The 21796-nt window shown below is 39.9% G+C and overlaps 1 protein-coding gene across 1 annotated transcript in view; it reads left to right on the top strand.

Annotated features, from left to right (window-relative positions):
- disc1 (DISC1 scaffold protein) overlaps window positions 1–2192 on the top strand; it is a 49768-nt gene extending 47576 nt beyond the window's left edge. The window contains exon 14 of the mRNA XM_067609668.1: window positions 863–2192. Within this exon, the coding sequence (XP_067465769.1) occupies window positions 863–1061 (199 nt within the window). The 3' untranslated portion in view covers window positions 1062–2192. The remainder of the gene's footprint in view (window positions 1–862) is intronic.
- The last annotated feature ends 19604 nt before the right edge of the window (window positions 2193–21796 follow it).

Raw genomic sequence — 21796 nt, 5'->3', positions numbered from 1 at the left:
TCATCTCAGCTTTTTGAAGTCAGTGCACTCATGCAAACGCACCGGGGACACTTGAGGACACTGAAGATACAGGACAATATTGTTGTGTGGTTGCAAAAATTGAACAGAAACTGAGCTCGGGATGACGCTACTGTTGCCATAGTGACTGGAAGATCAAACCTTCAATCTCTGAGGGTCTTAATTGAATATCCTCTCTTGATAAAAGGAGGTGGATGAACAACACACAGACACAGAACCTCTGTGGTTAGTTTAAGGGCTTTTGACATAATTCTGGACTTCTTGGTCCCATTTGGACCATGTTGCCTTAAAAGTCTCATCGAACCTCCTGCAGTATTCATGAAAAGCTCTTTAACGGTTGGTTAATTATAAATGAGGACAATCTGTGTCCATTCAGACAGTAAAACGAGCCATCAGGCCCCATCTGCCATCAAAGCCATCCCTTTGATTTGCCACTTAAGCCGGACACTCACACGATTAATTTGAGTTTCTAAGCAGGTTAAACAATCCCCCTATGATGACAGCCTCTATCCCGTTTCATTGATGGTTTATGAATAATTTAGCTGGGCAGTCTGTTTGCTTGGGTCCCCACACTGCCACCCCGCTTCACAGATGAGATGAGCTCATGAATAGTGAATTGGATGGGGTTAAATTGGGTATGACTTGGCCAAATTGGAGATTGATGACTTCATCAGGTTATGGCTGTCCTCTGCTATTACCATTAACCATCGAGGGCCACAAGTGTCACACTTGCCCTGATATTTGTCTGCTGGCATGCTTTTTTATTTACATGTTAATGCAAATGTGTGACTCTGAGTTTGCTTATGTTCGCAGCATCATATTTTTCCTTAACTTGCACCGCACAGTCGCTAGAAAAGGAAGTTCAGGAAGTAAAAGCCACTTTACAAACCATGCTCGCACAGCTCAAAGAGGAAAAAGAGGAGGAAGAGGAAGCGACTGAATTACAAGATGATGACCTCATGGAAAATGGGATTGAGGAAGAAGAGGAGGAAGAGGAGGAGGAAGAAGAGGACCAGTACTTCAGTGACAGCTGGGACATTTGAAATGGATGCCTGTAGTGTTTTATGACCACTCACACAAAGACCGGCTCTCTGAGAGCCTGACCTCGGCTTTTCAGTAGGAGTGACCCCATATCCATTTACTGTAAAGCCTCACTCAAAGCGCTTTACAACCAGCCTCTGTGGTACTGCTGAAAGTTTCCAGCACAAAGCCTTCAACAGTCTGTGTAACATTTTGTCCAACTAGAAATGGAAAAAACATATATGGAGGATTTTGGTATAAATAGAATACATGAGACTTTGAGACACTTTAATGCAAATCTCTGAGATCTAAAGAGTGCCTTACTGTAGGCCACTGAGTCGACATAGTGATTATTTTTTCAATGAAGCTGTTTTTGGATACAAGTTTTCATGTCATGTCTTACTAGTGATGAGCAATTAGGTGAATTTTTTTTTTTAGTTAAAACTTGACCAACTTAAGGTGATCTTTTTGAATAACTGAAAGTTCGTTAGTTGTTATGATTTAACAACTATTTATTACATTTCGCTCAGCACTACAACTGTCTGTCTGTTTGAATATTTGCCGAGGACCAAGTGGACAATCTAAATATCTTTTACTGGTAACAGTCTTGCACATAAACTAACTGCTTAATTCTTAGGTCATCTGGCCACTTTCATGTATTTTCAGTACGACTGGACTTCAATTACATGTAATTTTGTCCATGAAATATCTCATGTGTGGTGCTACAGAATGTGAGCTAACTTGAACACTTTATTGTTTTCTATGTGTGGAAAATGCAATATATAGATTTTTTTTTCCTGCCTGGCCTTTAAGTAGTGCTCCATCACTGAAGGAGAATATGCAAAGATGGATGCTTTATAATTTAAAAAAAAACATCTGTCACAATATTCTAATTGTGTTTTATGCATGTAGGAAATGTTGAAGCACAGAAAAAAAGTATTTGCAACTGCTGTTTGTGTTTTATTTTATTTGCCACTGATTGCAGATTGTGTTGTATTTTATTTTATTTTATGTCAGTTCAGAATCTTGACTTTTTGTACTTTCACCTATTAATCAGTTTTTTAATGTACTGTGCAGCTTGAACCTGCTGTACCATATTTTATATTTATTCCTTACAGTGTCTCACTAATTACAGCATGTACCATTCAGCCTAATGTTGTGTCCTGCTGTTTTCTTCTTGTATTGAGTTACAGCCCCTCTGGTGATTTTCCCTCATAGAAAATGTGCGGGCATTCTGCCAGGCAAGTGAGGGCAGTGGTGACATGTAGGAGATATCAATACGGTAATAAAGGTCCTCTAGTGAGGTCTTTAGGGGATACATGGGCTTCTATTGTTATCTCACCTCGGCAGCGGCGGTGTGGCTAATTGGGAGACAGCCTCACGGAGGACATGGCGGGGGAAGGTTGGATGCTGTTGCTTTGTCTCCATTTGATTCTGCCCTGTGTTTTTGGAGCAGGGGGCTGCTGAGGGATCTTCGGGGGTGTGTCTGCAGTCCTGGTGCTCTGGGCTGTAAACACAGCTGAGTGCTCAGGGTTTTTCCACCGTAGCACAATGGGCCTTTCTCACATTACTGCCAGGTTGCAAACCACTTGCCAGGCCAGAAGTCTCCACATCTATCAGCTTCAGGCAGCATACAGACAGAGCCTGGCACACACACACCTTCCTGCCAAACACCCCTACCTCATAATTGAATCTGTGCTTGCACCACACTGTGCCCCGTGTGGCAGCACTGCTTATAAAATGGCCAAAGAGAAAAACCCAGATGGTTTTCAGCAGGCAGATATTGCAGGGTGAGATGTTTCCTGATGTAAAATGAAGCACCATGCAGTGTACAATCTTTTGTCTCTGCAGTTTGGTCACTGATATTGTATGTTATTAGTATGATAATATTATATATTATTTAATCTATCTTTTTTCCATGCATTTCCATGCATTCCAACAAGAGAGAAAATAACAAACAAAGTGCGATTGGATTGTCTCTTGTCAGTCTTTTTTTCAGGCAACATTTCTACATTGAATAAATAAATAAAGTAGTAGAAAATGTGCCAGCGGGTTACATAAATTAACTTGTTTCCATTAGAAATTGATTTATTTCCTCTACAATAATGAAGAAAGCAAACAAAAAAGAAAGAAAGGGGAAAAAACAAGCATTTAGCATCTTAAAATGAGATGGAAATGCATGTGATTTTGTCTCACTCCATTATTAGAAAGTTCCACTGGTTCCATTTCATAATTGAAGATGTGAATGAATGATTTTTTAGCTGTGTGTGTGTGTGTGTTGCAGGGGATTTGGGTCTGAGATGTGGATTTGTTTATTTGATTCCCTGCTGAGTTGTTATGTTTTCTGACAGGTACATGTAGCTACAAACTCTCTGAACCATGAGAGAATCATAGACCCTCCAATGGTTAGATAGATTTTCCTTTCGCATCATTTCAACCAGCGTCACAGACACCACTAATGAATGCAAATGGAGTTTCTTTTTTTTTTTTGGATGTTGTTGTTGTATTCAGACATTGCACATCCTCTGAGGTTTCTGCTCAGAAACTGACACCTCAGTTATGTGTGAGCGACTGCATGTCAGTTCTGGTCATTGAGTCAGTGAAGTCAACTCTCCTGAGAGGTGTTTTTTTTTTTTTTACAGAGCAGGACTGGACACTGAGCTCACCGCTGTCTGCAAGTGGCCTTTTATTCAATGCTTTCCAGCGGGATTCAGGAGCTCATTCAAATTCACTCTGCACTTTACCCAACTGTTGAATTAATTCAACCGAGCAATTAAACAGGCAGTAAATTCATGTGGAATTAATAAACATTTAAAATAATTTAATTGCAAGTCTTTCCAACAGCTAATCTGCATATTTCTCTGTGAAACCAGTAAAGGAAGGATGGCACGAATGAAAAACAGAGCACAGACAACAGGAAACAGCCTTCTTTTTCCTGTGGTCTGATTCTGACATTGAAAATCACACTTAATTATAAACATTGTACCACTGGGAGCTGTGTTCTTCTCAGAAACAGACCTATTTTCATCACTTATGGCTGTATGAGAAATCACAGGATTAGAGGAAATGCACTCAGAGGCTGAATACAAGCCCGTGTCTATTTTCATCTTCATTTCGAAATGTCTAATTTACACTCCGGCCCTTTCAGAAAGGACGCGTGAAAAACGGAGCTCTTCTGAACGTTCATTAGTTTGAGGGAACAGAACTGGAAGGTGTGTGTGCAACATGTGTCTTACTGATTCTGCAGGAACCCCATTAGAAATATTACTTATTTACATATTTAATAATTCAACTGGAATAATTAGCCTGCATGTGAACAGTAAAACCCTGAGGAGAAAATAACAATAATAATAGACATGTTTCTTATAAAAAGATAATTAAATCTCTGATGATTCAAGCATCTTATATCTGATCTGCTTTAATAATACAAGAAGCTGTAACTACTGTGAACCTATGGATTGGTCAAATAATGAAGAAGATGTATGATGATGATACTGTGATGAAGCAGGACTGTTTTAGAGCTCCACTGTGACGTAAAACAACAACCCAAATCCAAATGTAATAGAAGAACAGAGATGTAACCAAACCATGTTTTAACTTTCAGTTTCTGACAGTTCTTTCCCAGGACAACTCATCTGACCTACAGATGGTGATGTACAGCAGAAACAAAGGAAGAACTAGTTAACATGAGAGAATAATAACGACTAGAACAGACAATAAAAAAGAAAATATTATGTCATCCTGAGGGGAACATGAATGTCTGTCCCCAAGTTTCATGGCAATCCATCCAACTCAAAATCAGTTTGCGTCATCATCTGGGAACCATGAGTGTCTGTGCATAATTTAATGTCCATTAAATATTTGTTGAGATATTTCAGTGTCGACCACAGGAGTGAAACAATCAACCAACGGACCGGCATTACCATCTGTAGAGCGACGCCACTAGGAATTATTTAAAGTTAACATTAAATGGAATAAGTAAACCATGACAAATCCAAATAATTTAAACACTTTAGAGACTTAACTTTTGTTGTCTGGTCAAAATTTTCAAAGTTTTTGGGTAAGATTTGTGGGGATTTGGACTCTTTGATCAAACATCCAAAATTGTCCATAACATAAAGAGAAGACACTTCTGTAGTAAATTTATCACACTTTTCTCTGAGTGAAACATCTTGAACACATTTTGAATGAATCTGGTTTAAAGACAAATGTTTATGAATAATGCCACATACTGTGTATTTAATCCCAGTTATGAGTACAACAAGTGCTCATGTCAGACTGCTCTAAAATGGTTTTCTCAAAGGCAATCGCTTTAAAAGCTTAAGCTTGCTTCTCTGCCCAAAAACCATCAGAGTAATAAGATCAAAGTCAAGAGGAAGTCTATGTGACACACCATCAAATCTCTTTAAAAAGATTTACAGTATCTGCTTTCCTTTGTGAAACATCACTGTCGAACCTTGAACAACCGTTATGACAGGTTTTTTAAAGGAAAAAAAGGGGGTTTGGTTTGTTTTGAGCAAAGACATGTTTGTGCTGTTCTCTCATGTGTAATATCAAGAGGAATGGGATAGTTGTTTTTTTTTAGCAAACACTATAAACAGCGGAAGCAGCAGAGAATTGATTATTACTTCGATGTCCAAGCAGGAAAAACATATTGTTAGTAATTCCTCCAGGGAGAGCTCCTTAATCTAGATCGACGGAGGAGCACTTCCTCCAAGAGGCCCAGCTGCTGGTTCACCTTGCAAGATCCCTAGGGGACGTGGCTGTCACTAGAAAGCTGAAATATCATGCCAGCTCTGCCATCCTTCCCACTTAGTCTCAAAAACAGACAGGTACCACAGGAGGGGGAGACAGGATCGATAGATCTGATGGATGGAGCTGGCTGCCTTTAGGAGAGGGGCTAGGGGATGGAGGGGAGAGGAGAGAAGTAATGAGAGCTCCTGTGAGCGATGGGGAGGTTTTTGCCATGGAAGGCTGGGCACATGGCACCCTTTCCTTTCATTTGAGCTGCCAGTTTGACCTAATGAGACTTAGAGGGGCTCCTGTCCTGGGGAGGGAGGTGGTGATGTGAGATGCTGCTTCTCAGCAGCAGTCTGTCTGTCAGTCTGTGTAGACCAGCCTGCACCCACAGAGGACGAGGAACACGAGACATGGCACATCAGCACAGTATGTGAAGTTCACCTGGGTGTGGCTCTGAATCCAGGACTGCTGCTTGTTTATCTTCTGTATTGGATAACTGTAGTCACTTTGTACTCTTGGAAAACAGTCCTGATTAATGCTTAAAGCTGCACTAATCAATATTTTTATATTAACAATGGATCAGATGACTATGTGTAATGTGAAAGGGGTTGCTTGTAGTGATGAACCCACAGAGAATTATCACCCAGCTCTGTGCAGCTTTGTGGTGTCTTTCAGTTCATTGTTTTGGTTTTCCAACCCACAATTTTACTTATTTTTGGTTGACTCTCAGCGCTCACATCGGCTTTGGCTCCAGCTGCAGCTTTTTAGAGTGTTAGGAAGCTGAAGAGCTAGATATTTCCTTTAATAGTTGGTGGAGAGTAAAATAAAGCTAAAAGAAGAGTGAATATTGGATATACATTCATCAAGTGTCAGAAAAACGACTCGAAATGAATGCTAATGTTGCTCCATATCTGCTGGATGTATATGACTTGACTATCAAAAGCTAAACCCATTACTTTAAAGGTGGTTGTAAAAAGTTTAGTTTAGTTTTCTCCTACATGAAAAATAGTGGCTGTTTATTTTGGATTCATGTCACTTACAACATTTTCTACCGGGGAGATGTTTTCACTTTTATCAAAATCCTATAGCATAGTCCAGTGGTTCCCATCTTTGTTGGCTTGTGATCCCTTAAAACAAAGCTACCTGTGACCCCTCAACAATGGTTGCACAGTATAATGTATGTCTGTGGGCTTTGACCAGTTCACTAAATGGTGATTATACCCAGAATATTCCTTGATTGTTATATTTAAATACTTTCAGAGGCATGTAGAGGCAAAATAGTTTGAAAAAATAAACCTGATTTTTTACAGCAGAATTTTTATTTTCTTTCCTATTTGTTAACATTTCATAACCGCTAAGACTTGTTGTGGCCACTCTTACAAATAAACATGCTAATGTGAATAACTCAATAAAAAGCTTTTGCAGTTTTTACAGAGTGCTGTTCACATTGTGGTCAAGAAGGAATCTGTATCCCATCAGAGCTGGACCACACTGGCTGCCGGATATTTTAAAAAATCAATATTGAAGATACCATCAGTGCATGAACCATGTTGGTAAAATGTGTGTGGTTTTTCTCCTACCTTCAGAAATACTGACATGCCACTATGCTTAGAGATTTCTCAAATATCTCGCCTGCTGACCGCTGTGACCTGGTATTAATGTTATTAAAAGATCTTTTCGCATAATAGATTACTGTGTTGACCTTTGGTTGACATCTGGCTAGGTTTATGTTACCTATGTTCATTCCAGCTGAAAGGGGTCACTGTTTGGGTCATGCTGATCTGATACTGGAGTATTAATAGGTCTGTCTGGATAGTAACAACATACAGTCTTAGTGAGAGTGAAAATATTCAGTTAATTTGTCACCAACCAATTTGAGTTTTCAGCTTGTGGGATAAATCAAGGGTCTCTATGTCTGGATGATTTACTGGTAAATACGTGCATACATAAACACAATTCAGTATATTTGACAAGAGCCCAACACGCTATTTATAGCAATTTAGCCTTGAGATGTGCAACATGTTAATAAATGTGTCAAGAGCAGCTACAGTATATGGGCCCTGTTAAACTTTCACATCCTTTTCAGTGCAACAAACACATGATGAAGAGCAGCCCAAGGACATTAGTGCCATTTGGAATTTAAAGTGGGACCAGGGTGAAAAAGAGAAGAAGAAATGGAGAGTGACAGAGAAAATAGATAGCAATGTGAGTATTCCTGTAGGGGAAGATGTATATCTATAAAAGATGCAGTCTGTATTACACATCTGAGAATAGATGCTTGTTGGAATATGCAGAGTGTCTCCACCAACAACACAAAGTAGTTCTGAAATGTTTTGCTGTTTCACAGGAATGGTTGTCCCTTGATTTATTATTAATCAAATTGTACAGCTACAAATGTTTGGAATTACAGCTGCCTACATCTGCGTGACAATCATACGCCATGAATTATCCAAATGAAATGGAAGTGGTAAACATAGATAAGCAGACTCACAGCTACAGGAGACAAGATAAATTTAAATGAAAACATCAATATTCATCACAGAGCTTGAGAGTGGATTAAAGCCGCACATTGTGTCATGACACCAAGAAAAACTCAGCAGTCAAGTTCAAAGTGTGTGTGTGTGTATGTGTGTGTGTGTGTGTGTGTGTGTGTGTGTGTGCGTGTGTGTGTGTGTGTGTGTGTGTGTGTGTGTGTGTGTGTGTGTGTGTGTGTGTGTGTGTGCGTGTGTGTGTGTGTGTGTGTGTGTTGAGGGATTGTTCTGGACAGTGGGTTTCTTAAACTGACTTAAGTTCTGTCTGATCTTGGAGATTTGCACTCACTGACATGTGGCCCCAGTATATTTACAGAATACCCTGTTTAATATCCTGCTGTGATTTTGCCTCAGGCATAAGACAAGTTCACATAAACTTTGGTTGGCAAGACGATCCTCATGTTTAATGAATCTCAAGCACTACACTTTGGTTGAGGGTAGTTCTTTCCCCCTTTGGACACAAGAAGAACTTGTAAATCTCAATTGGTGATGAAAAATTAAAAATCTGTATAAAAACTAAAGAAAATTGTTTATTTATTGACTTTAGAGGAGTTTCATTTAATCATCATGACAGTGTTTTTTTGTCCTGCAGTGGTTCCTCTTCATATATTCGTTTGCTCCAATGACTTTCACAACTGTATAAATAGCCACAAGGGCACTGAAATGCATGAAAGAGTGACTGATTGCAGCAATCTATGAAAATTGTGGCAGGTGGAAGCCTTTTCAGTCAATAAGAAGACTATGGTTGTGCCTATTGTATAAAATGATTTGAGCAGCACTTAACATTATAGATTACAGTAAGACCAATACATACATCCTAACCCCTAATGCACATCCCAAATCATCTTAATCTGAACTAACCCCTGTTTAACCTCACAATCACATATATTGTGTGTAATCATAAGCTGGTTGCGTGTCACACTTATATATTAATCAGTATGTGTTTATGGATATTTTGTTATATTTCCAAAGCCTTTACCCACCAATCTAGCTTTGAATCTGACATCTATACTTACAAAATTACAAGATGTAATGAGATTCTTGTGATCATCTGGAGATACAGAGCTTCTTAAAAGCCTGAGAATTAAGATGTTTTGTCATATTACTCAATTCAGTTTTATATTGTTACTCAAGCCCAGTTGGTGTCCAATAAAACCTGCAATTTTGTATTAAATAAGCTTCCCTTTCACTTATTTTCTGTTTCTCTGTATTAAACAAGATCTCTAACCATGTATCATCTTGCCATATTTTCCTAAGATTATTACATAAGTTCTATCTATTGAAGGGCAACTCAATCAATTTTACATATTAAAATGTGTTTACAGGTCTTGGGAAGTATGACTGCCTATGTGAAAAAAGTTGTATAAAGTAAAGCCTTTTGAGCTGCACAAAGTATTAAAAATTGCCTCATGTGATGTCACTTGAGGCAATGTCAAGACTAGAAATTTGAAATTCTGGGAAAAAAACCTGAGTTTGTAGAGTTAGAAAGAAGTGAAAGTTACCCGTAGCTTGCTCCGAATTTCTGCTTGAGGCTACAGTGGCTCAAGGCTACATTAGTCTCTACTAACATAACACACCTGAATCTCCACCTGATGACTGAGCTTCATTGTGGGTAACATATGTGTCAGGTTTTGACAAATAAGAAAAATACGTGGAATAAAAACGATGACATCTTTCATTTTGTGGCATCAATTTTGATCCTCTATTTTTAAAAACTGTTCATTGTTCAACAATATCATAGAGTTCAATAATATCATAGAAAGTTCAACAATATCATAGAGAAGCAATGCTAAATCAATAATCATATAGAATGTAGATGTTTTAAGTTTAAGACGAGCAAATTCACAGCCAAAAAATCCCTTGTTTGCTATAATGGTTGAAATTGACGGCCTTTACTGACAGTCTTTAATTTGCAAGTGGAAGAAGCTTTGAGTAGATCTTAACACATAAACATCAATAAGTTGCTTTGCGTCATAGGATGAATATAGGAGACTAAGGTGCCTATGTGTGTATTTAGGCCATACTTGTTTCAAATTTACTCAAGTCTTAGTCCTATAAAATGTTTGCCACAAAAAAGTAAGGTTGTGTCTCACAAAGGCTAAAAACAAGACAAGAAAACAGAATAATGATATGTATTATGCAGAACTGGGGGGGGGGGGGGGGGGGGGGGGAGTGTATTGTATTTGCCCAAGGTGACTTTCAGGGATGTCTTCAGTTTTCTGCAGTATTGTTAAATATAGTAGGTACAACAACAGAATACAGACAGAATGACAACATTGCATGAGCCAGCAAACTGATATGTAAAGATGGTTTCTTGGCGTACTACAACAGCCCCATGTGCTTTGTTTTAATACTTTGAAGTGCAAATAAACTTGAAAAGTAAAATAAAGGTAATTAGGTTATGTTGATCCTTTCAAGAATCCTCCTGGTTCCATCCCAAAACACAAATATGTATGATTAATTTCCTTGTTGTTCTCACAGAACTCATGGTGTGTTGGTCTAACCACTAAAGCCTTGCAGAACTCTCCATTGTAGAGAACAAACTATCCAAAATGAGCTCAGTGTGATCCCCTCCAAATATCTGTGGCAGCATGAAAAATTACAAACTGCATTTTGTCCTCATACCTACCAACCTTGTCTGGTCTGGAACATCATATAACATTATGAATTAAGGCCACAGCAGTTTCAAGGGCAAAACAAGCAAAACAGCAAACATGAAGCAGCAGTAAGAGTTGAGGTCTTTGAGGTTTATTAATATACAGCTGGCAGATTCATAATATACAGCTGGCAGAGGGTCAGCAGAATGGGAGCTGCCATATCCTGCTCTGCAGCCGGTCCACTGCCGAGCCACGAGGTCACTTTGTTGTGTCTCCCCAGGAGGTTTCCAAAAGCAGCCATCGCTCCCGCAGTGTAGGAAGTGAATTCTTGAGGAACCCTTTCTATACACCCTAGGGAATCTGTCTCTGTGCGACTTCAAGGTCATGGACATGGTAGGAACGGCTGCGTTTGAACCCTATCTCTGTCTGGAAAATTGGCCCCCCATATTTCCCTTTTCTGTTCTTCTTGTTATTTAAAAAATAATAATTTGCTTATATACCTTCCACTGGGCTTAATTTATGACAAAGTGAGAAAGGGAAAGGCTTTTTTTAATTGAAAAAATGTAAAAACTATTTCACAGGCAGTTCATTATTCTGGCAGAATCTAATTAATTGTGCATCCAGTAGAAGCTGTATCTGATTTGGGAATTATCTGCAATGGGAAAAATAGGCAAATTGTGTTGTTTTTTTCTCATTTATGCTTGTAGCATATGTGCAAATATTGTATAGAAATCAATTGAAGCCTCCAGCATTAATGAACCGTCAGCCCTAGTGAACATCTTGTTATTGGTGATAAGGGAAACCCAGTAAAAGAGCATGAACAGTCGCCTTGGGAGTCTTAGCTATAGCCTACTGCCCTCCCTTTGTTTTTGTTGCCATGGCGTTGGTTCATCCATTCCCCACATTTCTCCCTGGCATTACACAGTGCGGATAGTGTTACTATTACTCACTTTCTGTAAGACCTCCCCTCAGCACATCCCTGTTCAATCACCAGTACACCAGAGTGCCCCATCAGCACCAATGTGCCATCTGCAGGCACAAGACACAGAGCAAACCCACTGGGTTTATCTGTCACCAAGCAGACTGCGGGACAGGTGAGGTGGCGAGGTGAAAAATAACCTTCTGGCTGGTTGCTCCGAAGAGCCAGAAAAAGAGGAACCCCCATGAGTAAAGAGAATGAATTGAAAAGGAGAGGCGTATCGTTCTTCTTCTTTTTGATGGGTGCTCTCGTTTCAACAGCCTGCTGCTCGTGTGTGTAATGTTTTTGACAAAACAATCAGGGAGGCTATAATAGCTCATTGTGTGAAGGCTCCCTGGCTTGGTAAACAATAAGACTCTGTGATCTCTGATACTGATGTCGTGCTTTTTTAATCTATTGGGGAAAATTATAATAACACTGCATCCAGTTCTATCCTTTTTCTCTTAATTCATACATAAATGTATGTAATTGGGACATTAGATGCAGGGTTTGGCAGCACCTGTAAGGTAAAATTTGATGAGAAAATGGTTTTCTGTTATATAAAAGGTGTCCTGTTACTACCATACACAGCCATGGCAGCTTTTCCAAAAATAGTCTTGTCGTTTTCTTCCATCCATCAGTGATGTGGTTGACTGCTTCGCTATAAGCAATTACCGCTCCAATTGAGCTTAATGACACTGAGAGGGAGGCAGATCTGCAGCTTGGGAGGCAGCTATGTGCTATTTATATATCTTTTGAAAAGACACCTGACGCTGCTCCATCAAAGCTGTAGAGCTCCAGCAAGAGTACCATAATAACGTTTGCCAGCCAGTGAATGGCTCAGGTGTTTCTCTTCTACACCATTGACCTACTTCTGTAGCTGGTGGACCTGGATGTGCATGGAGTCAACTAACAGAAGGAGAGTTATCATTGTTGTTTTTACCAGCAGCATCACATTTCTGTGTCATACTGATGAATAAGCTCAGAGATGGACATTTACTAGCAGTTCCTCTGAGCTTTATCTGGTTTTCTGCCAGTATCCCATAAAAAAAGGCAACTTGAATTCATCCAACTTCGAGTCCTGCTTGAGTTGTTCAGCTAATTATTTTCCTGTTAAGGATATTCCCTGTGTCATCTATCTTTGTCCGTCACAGCTGACTCCAGCATGGTGGCACATGACAGCTACAGCATGAGTACCCACAGACTGATTGATATCTCCATTGGCACTCCCACTCAGGGATAATGGAAATGAATGACAGCATGTGCAGAACGTCTCTCTGGCTCTCCATGCTACATTAGCTACTATCAGCAGAGGTTTTGCCAGAAACACAACTCCACTTCCTCTACATGCACACATCCCACAGGACGTGGTTTGGCAGCTACAGTGCTGCAACATGTACACGCTTGCACTTGTATTTTTATGAATACACTTTGTGAAGGGTTTTGCGATGAATCAGCCAGCTGGGCTCCAAAAATTGTTTTGGCATTGTTCTGCATTCAGGTGGAGAGCATTGCAGGTTCAACTTTAAGGAATTATTTTAAGACTTGAATTCATTTTGTGTTAGTAGCTTGTAAGATTAAATTAAAGCTGTTGTAATCAATATTTTCACATTAACAATGGCTCAAATGACTATGTGCATATGAATGGAGTATCTCATTGTAAAGAAACCCACAGACAATAATCACCTGACTCTGCTGGTCCCCTCAGCTCTGCAGAGTGTTTTAGCATCCTTCAAGTCAATTTTTCAAGTCAAGTCAATTTTATTTGTACAGCCCAATATCACAAATCACAAATTTGCCTCAGGGGGCTTTACAATCTGTACAGCAATACAACATCATCTGTCCTTAGACCCTCGATTCAAATAAGAGAAAACTCCCTGAAAAACCCTTTAACAGGGGAAAAAATGGAAGAAACCTCAGGAAGAGCAGGGAAGAGGAGGGATCCCTCTCCCAGGACAGACAGACATGCAATAGATCTTTCAGCTCTTTATTTTGGTTTTAAAGTCCACATCTTTACTATTTTGATTCACTTTCCCCACATTTCTCATTTCCAGTACAAAAAATTCTGATAAATCCACTGGAAAGAGAGTTAATATTGGACTTACATTCATCAGGTGGCCAGAAACATGACTTCAAAAAATGCTAATGTTACACCGTATCTGTTGGATGTGTAAATGTGCAATTTTTTGCTCACAAGTTTGCCATAAAAGGTGATACGATGCATGTGCTGCGTTTGTAGCTTGTTTTTCCTGCTCCAAAGTGGCAAAAAAATAGGCTAATGCATGTTTTAAAAAGTAAGAAAATGTATAGCTTTTTACTCCGGAGACCCGGAGTAATTTACCTCTCTCTAGTTCGAAAAAGGCTAAGCTGTCAACAGTCTGTGATCCTTTAAATATGTGTAATCAGCTTGTAAGTATGAAAAACAGCAGATATACCTGTAATAAAGGGCTGTGCCATTTATCATCATGGTGGTTGTAAACATGTCCAGAATACAATGAGACTGATGTGTCTTGTGCATGTAAATCATATATATATGTAATATGGGTAAATGGAGATTCTTACTTGACCTTTAAAATCACAACAGATTGCAGATTTTCCAATATGCTCAGAAGACTGTTCGCTGTCTTTCACACCTCCAGTTCACACACTTCAATTCTCTTTGCCAATTACACATTGCATTTCACCCACACACTCTATCTGGAATCTGCCAACCATTCATATAGCTATGTCATTATCAGTCCAGTGTATTTCATCTAATTCCAGTCACATTTGGTAGAGTGGCATGAGATACAAGATTTGGAGGACCCGTTCTGTGAAATACCGGCACGATGACACTGTGGCATTTAGCCAGAAATATGAGTGCAGCTCTGGAAAGCTTCTGCCATAAGTCTATCTGGCTGCAGCTGCAGCCATCAAGAGAACAGGAGCCATATCTGATTGGCCATAAAGACATTGCATCAAGAGAATAGGAAGTAAAGTGACTGTTTACAAATGTCAGGCTGGTCCTGCCACACTTGTAAAAGATAACATTACAGAGCTCAAAGAACCCCCGACTCCCGCAATTGGAAGATAATGGAAGGTGACTTTTACAAATGTGAAGAGGTGGCCTTTTCAGAAGGCATTTCATCAAGTGCGGCCATGGCTACACTGATTGCCCAAGTCACTAGTGCATGCCAGATACAATTTTTTTCTATCTGGAGGCCAAATGGCTATGCCAGTAATCAATCCAGATATATGTAAGAGTGATATTTATTACATGATTCCCTCTCTGTGTCAAAAGAAGTGCTTGGAAATAAAACTAAAAATATGCTCCAGATTTAGCAGAGGCATCAGAAACACATTTTTTGCATCTATACTGTGATCACATAATACGATCCTCTGCCTTTTTCAAGTCATTGGCAGCTTTGCATGTGTAGTTTATTTGAACAAGAAATATAACTGTACAACGCTTTTACCAAGTGTTGGCAGCTTATCAAATATTTCTGATATTCCAAATCAAACTATATACTTTTTTCCATATAACCTTTTTTTGATTAGAAGCCATTATTACATAGCATGAGTTGGCTAATTAGAGTGAGGGGTGAACAGGACATTTTCATTTTCTGTTGACATTGACTGTGTAAACTATTTCAATACCAGGAAATGCTATGAAACAAATATTTGTAGCCACTTGAAGTTGGTTGCATGGTACAATCTTCTTCTGGGGCTCAAAGGCTCAAAAAGTATTACATCCAACATGACTCCTCCATCTAGCCTCATTCTTGGCTCCCTCTGTGTTGTAGACTTTGACAATAACAACTACTAATGCACTGACCCCTCAACCTGTGTTCCTGTAGACCATTGAGAGTATAAGGCTGACGCCCCCGGTTAGAGCACCGGATGGAACAAACCTCCATACAGCTCAGAAAAAAAGACTTTTTTCTTTCAGTGGAAGAACATGACTACACATAAGAGGAGTCACTTTTTTTCTAGCTGAGTGACTCATTTTCCATCTCTTCCGGGAGTTGGTCATTCTGGTAAGTGTGCAGTCAGGAAGTCACTGAATCAAGATTGAATTAGTTTTAAACGGGGAGTTACCACAATACCAGGTGCTAAAACTGCTAGAAACAGTGAAAAGGCAATTCATTTGACTGACATGAATACTTGGGGTGTTCTTTCCATCTCCTCTCATCAGGGTGTGTAGCTTTGGTGAATTAGTCCTGAGGCAGTAGCTGTACTCAGCGTGACCTGTTAACATTGCAGAAGGTCAATGCACCACTGGTGGCAATGGCAACTATTATGTATCGTTGCTCTACACTCTCCCTGGAGGAGGTAGACATGAAGAAAGCAGCCTGTATGATATATAGGCTATCCTGGTTTTGCTGACAACTCTGGATGTTTGTCCCGTGACAGTATATTCTGTATCTATGTTTGGTCCAGCGAGGCAGTGTGTCTACCATTTATTACAGAATATAGACTTAAAGCTAGCATCAGCTAAATAAGTGCCTATATACCTGCCACTTAAATTCTGATTTTTAGCAACTAAAGCACATCATAATCCACACAATCCACAGTTTACAACAGTAAATAACAGATGGTAAAAGGAAATTAAAGTGACAGACAGCTCAAATGAACCAGCAAATGTCATGTCTTTTCCAGACAGGCGGAAGATTCCAGCAGATGGTGTCTTTATGTTCAGTATGTGCACAGTCACCATGACTTCCTTTCTGCTTAGTGGTATCCATGCAGACCAAAATTTGCGTGACTTTAACATCATGAAGCAAATGAGCAGCATTTACATTCATTAGTACAACAGAGGTTCAGAGGCAAGGTCACGTCAGCACCAATTTAATCCAATCAAGAAGTCAATTTTCTTCACAATGCAAAAACTGGGATTTTGTAGCCTTAAAGACGTTATGTTTAATCTCTTGTGGTGTATTGAGAAGGTGGGCTCTGTTTTTGCTTTGTCAGACATAGTTTTAATTTAGATTTTGAATTGAATTAATGAGTAGAAAGTCACTTAACCTCAGCCTCATTTAAAGAACAGGTGATAATTACAGAAATTGGTACTCAAATGAAGGAATGAATGAATATTTTTATTCAAGAGTCACACACCCGAAGGTGTCCAGCACCCGTGGATTTACAAGGCAAGAAAAAAATGTAGCTATGTCAAACAACTACTGTAAACTGTAATCTACATTAATCTGTGAAATAGACTGGGATATCTTGCACACAGTTTCAGGAAAAGATTAGCTCTAAGTTCATGATAAATGAATGTTGCAGTATAAAAATATTTTGTTGACATTCATTCTATGTATAAGTGATTTTAGCTGCCCAGTGTGTGAGGGACTGAAGGCCTGTGTATGCTTGAAATGAGCTAGTCTGCAGGAAGTGTTTTGTGCTTTTTATCCGAAATTCCACTTTAAAAAGTGACGTTTAAAAACCTGCTGTCATAACGAGGGGCGAGACGACACCATCAACGTTTTAAATGGGGATATCAGGACACACTTTGAAAGGCATTTAGGTGTAGTACTCGGTTGTACATGCAAAAAGTGACTAAAGTAGTTTTGTTAGGAATAAAACAGAAAGCCTGAGTTAAAATGCTGAATACTTACTCTGCACAGTTGAGCAATCACTGTGTAAGGTGGGCATGATGGTTGGTTTTTTGGACAGGGGATGCAGCCCATCAGAAAGATATGGGAATTGAAACGCCCACAATCGCTTCATTTGAAGCATACGGACACTTAAAACCATCATCAGAGAGCAGGTAGGGTTTCAAGCATCATGGTATGCTTGCATCTTCTGTTCAGACCCATCTGCTCCTGATGTTTAGCGTGTTTCTGCTCCGTTAGACATGAGACAACAGATCACAGCTGGTTCAGCCAAAGAGCTTTATGTCTTCCTGCTGTGAATCTCACTGAAGTGAACAGCACAAAGACCACAAGAAAGATAGAGAATGAAATGATGTTATTTATGTTGAGATTTATAACACCAGTGTCCTGATGGCGACATATGTTTACACCAGCAGTGGCCCTAAAATATGTTTGTGTGTATTCTGCACTATTTATTCTCAGTATGCGCATGTGCATACAAACAAGATGGCTTAATTCTTCTGGAAAGTGAAGAAGAGAGTAAAAGTGGATAAGAAAAGTTTTGAGAGAGAGAACCTGAAAGGAAGCAGGTGCAGGTGAAGAAAAAGGAACAAAAAGTGGAGTGCAATTAGAAGGAAAAATAGCTGACAGAGTTTATTTAGTTTTGTCGTGCTTTGTCAGGGTTTTTCTTGCTACGGTATAGTCCCTGGTCTTCTGAGTTTGGGGGGCAGCCTTGCTTCTGGCTGGTGGGACGACGATGGAGGAAAGCAGATGGAGGATTATAGCTGGCCTAATTGCCTCCGCCCTGCTAACACACCCCCATCTGCTGAAAGGGGATCCTTGAGGCTTTCTCCTCCTCAGCAGAAGCCAGAACTCTATAGTGCTGCCATTGTCTGGATATGACTGATGCACCCATCCCTGACCTTCACCTCTCACAGATCCAGCTAGTATCTCTCAATTCTAAACCATAGCTTTGCTCGCCATGGCAGAATAATTAATCATGATATCATAATGGAGCACAAGACATACAAAGTCAATATCAGTCTTTAAATATTTAATATTAAGTTTGCTGCCATGCAATAAAGCACGTTATTAAAGGTAGGTTGAGCCACAGGATTTCGGGGTGTTGCATTTTACAGTGAGGAAATATCTTCTGTCCTCTGCTTGTGTTTATTGGCTGCCTGTCTAAGACACTCAGAGTGACAGCGGATCCCCTCTGCTGTAACTGTCAGAATGCATCAACATAATAGCTCGCTGTTGCTGATGGCATCCACATCTTATTCAAAGCGTTATCATGACACTGCATCTTGGTTCAAATCCTGGCTGTGCCTTTTGGATTCTTAAAGAAATGCGTAAACATTTTGAAAGACATGTTTCATCATTTTGTTGTCTGAAGGGTAGATGAAAAGATTGATAGCGCTCTCATGTCTGTGAATTAATATGGAGCTGTAGCCAGGAGGCAATTAGCGTAGCTTAGCATAAAGACTGAAAAGAGTGTAAAGCAGCTAGCTAAATCAACTGTTGTGTGTCATAAAAATAGCTACAGCATGTAACTCCTTCTAAAATCATAAATTGTCATTTTATATTACTGTTTTAGTAAGTGTGAATTTAAAGGTGCTGGTATGAAAGATGAGGAACTAGAACTGAGCTGGTGTGAAGTTGGCTGAAATGTCTTAAAATGTGTGTAAACTCACTGTTGTTGCTTCAGAGAGAGCGATACACCTGAACTATGAACACCCAGCTCTCCTCTATGAGCAGCAGTGTGTCCATGCTGGCCCAAGGCTCTGTCTTCTATGTGTGTGTATATGTGTGTGTATGTGTGTGTTTGTGTGTGTGTGTGTGTGTGTGTGTGTGTGTGACAGTGACACTTAGAGGGCTTTCATCAGTAAAGCCTGTCTGGTGAGCAAATCTAGGGCTTTTCTCCTCCTTGAGCCCTTTTGGGCTTCAAGCTCTCTCCCTCTCTTTCTGTGTGTGTGTGTGTGTGTGCGTGTGTGTGCGTGTGTGTGTGTGTGTGTTCTGTGTTCATATCAGGGAAAACTATTATCAAAAAACCCTTTGAGAAACATATGGTGCTCCAATTTTTGCTACAGATACCTCCTGCTTTGGTTCCGTATGGTGATCTGCCTCGGGGCTGAACAGTGGCAACGCTATTGTCCTGTGAAACTGCTGAAGGCGTCTGATTTAGAGGTGATTAGTGGTGCCCAGGGAAAGGGGGATTGCATGGTGTTCTACCCTGTGGACGTACAGGTTTCACAGGGGAAAATAGCCTCGAGGGAGGATTTGGAGCCACATTTCATTCATGTTGAGATAAAGGCAACTGTGACCAAGACTGACAATGTTGTAGCCCTAAAGCATATTGATAAACTAAATCTTAACACAAAGGCAGCTTTAAATTATTTATTTTACTGAATTAAAAAGCTACTGATCACTAACACATTAGTCTTAACTGCACTGTTGCTCCAAAGTGGACAGTAGATATCTTGGGGGCACAGGGGGCTAGTGAGCCAAACCAAAAAGAAGCACTCGGGTGTGATGACAGATGAGAGAGAGAGATGAGAGAGGAGGAGAGGAGGAACAGAAAGGAGCTGAAAGCGTCCTTCTGCAACCCACTTGTAGCCCCTGAGTCCTTCTACTGCAGCATTTTCACATGAGACAGCACTTTGACAAAACTGTATAACTAGACTGACCTACATACAAGAACCCTTTCTGAGTAAACACTTATTCTCAGTGAGGTTGGATTTTAATCGACAGTCTCGTAAAACAAATGAGGTCTTGTCTCCCTTTTGGACCCTGCCACTCTGATTGCATTAGAGCATAATGAAAGGCAGAGGTGGATGTGAATACCCAATGGAAGAACATTTGAATAAAATGTCTGTCGTGTCCATTTGAGCCCCGCATGTGATACTGATAGGATGGCTGCTGAGCCCTGGGGCCCGTAAACATTTGTCAGCTTCATACATTGTGTCTGCCCATGCGGGTCACTGATTGGGACAAGGTGGGTTACAAGTGGGTCCATGTGAGCAGTGTAGTGTAATCAACCCCTACATGGGCCCCTTTCTGTGTCCTCCTACAGTGCCTTACTGTACAGAACTGGATTTTACCAGCTGGTAAATCTGTAAATCTGGTTGCACCGTTAAAACTTAAAAAAACAGAAAAGACTTGAGAAATGTGTAAATCAAATGCTAGGAAAGCAGTCAGCTACGTGAACACGAGGTCACTTTAGCTTAACTTACAAAAATTACAGCTGTGAGGGGGCACATCTTATCTAAAACCTAAGTACTAATCTGTTGTTATATTCATATATGCTTACATTATGAAATGTGTGCATCAGTTAGTTGTATTCATGCAGTTTAGAAGGAATGGGAAATACCTGATTAAGCTAACCTGACCAACATTATTTGGCCATATAGTGAAAGGTTACTGGCATAATATTTTGTCATTTGAGGTATGTTGAAATGTAATTCAAAATTTTTACCAGTTTAGATGTGTTGACCATTTTCCATACTAGCTCTTTAATACTTGTACCAGTCATACATTAGCAAGCTAACATTAGTTTTATCACTCAATTCAGTTACATGGTGTAAAAAGTACACCAGTTACTGGCTGTAAATATTTGGTAACAACTAACTAACTCTCCACATAAGAGCTAGTTGGTGTTTAGTGACACTTACACATCACTTACGTTGTAACTAGGCTAAGCTTGAACTGAAGAATAGCAGATACAACCAGCTTCAGTACTATAGTGTATGTGGGCTAATAATAATAGTAATAACTGAGCCAGGGGAGTGCAAATGTGGCCTTTTTGGACATACAGTAAATTACCCCCAAGTGGGTCATTTATTGGTTACCACATGGGTTAAACATAGGTTGCCACAGGCTAGTGTGTCATTTTTCCTGCTAATCATATCTCCTGACATTTGGGCAACAAATTGGGCCCCATTTGGGTTCCCCAAATGTCAAGGGGTTGTTGTTCACTGTCAGCCCATCACTAACCCATGTGAGGCTCACATCTAGACATACTAGCAGGAACAATTATACTCACAATACATGGCTGTGATTAATGCTAGAAGATATTGTTAACTCTCCAACCATCTTTTTTTTACATTCTTTGTGATTCAGAAAATGGTTTCTGCATAGCAACCTGATTCATTAGAGCTGTGATCCATGATAGCTGGTTTCATAACCCACCACTGACAGTAGGCATCTTCAGAGAGAAAGCTACTGGACTTAGATCAGCTTTGACACGCTGACACCAGGCTGCTAATCTCCATGTGTCGGCAGCATCACAGGAGAATGTCCAAGGTTATTCTCATAGAGCTGTACTTGACATGGGCTAAAGGCTACGATTTATCTGTGGGACTC

This window comes from Thunnus thynnus, chromosome 14, assembly GCF_963924715.1.
Source record: "Thunnus thynnus chromosome 14, fThuThy2.1, whole genome shotgun sequence".
In the NCBI taxonomy this organism is placed as follows: Eukaryota; Metazoa; Chordata; class Actinopteri; order Scombriformes; family Scombridae; genus Thunnus; species Thunnus thynnus.
The sequence above is the reverse complement of the archived record's forward strand: the minus strand, read 5'-3'. Positions and strand labels throughout refer to the sequence as shown.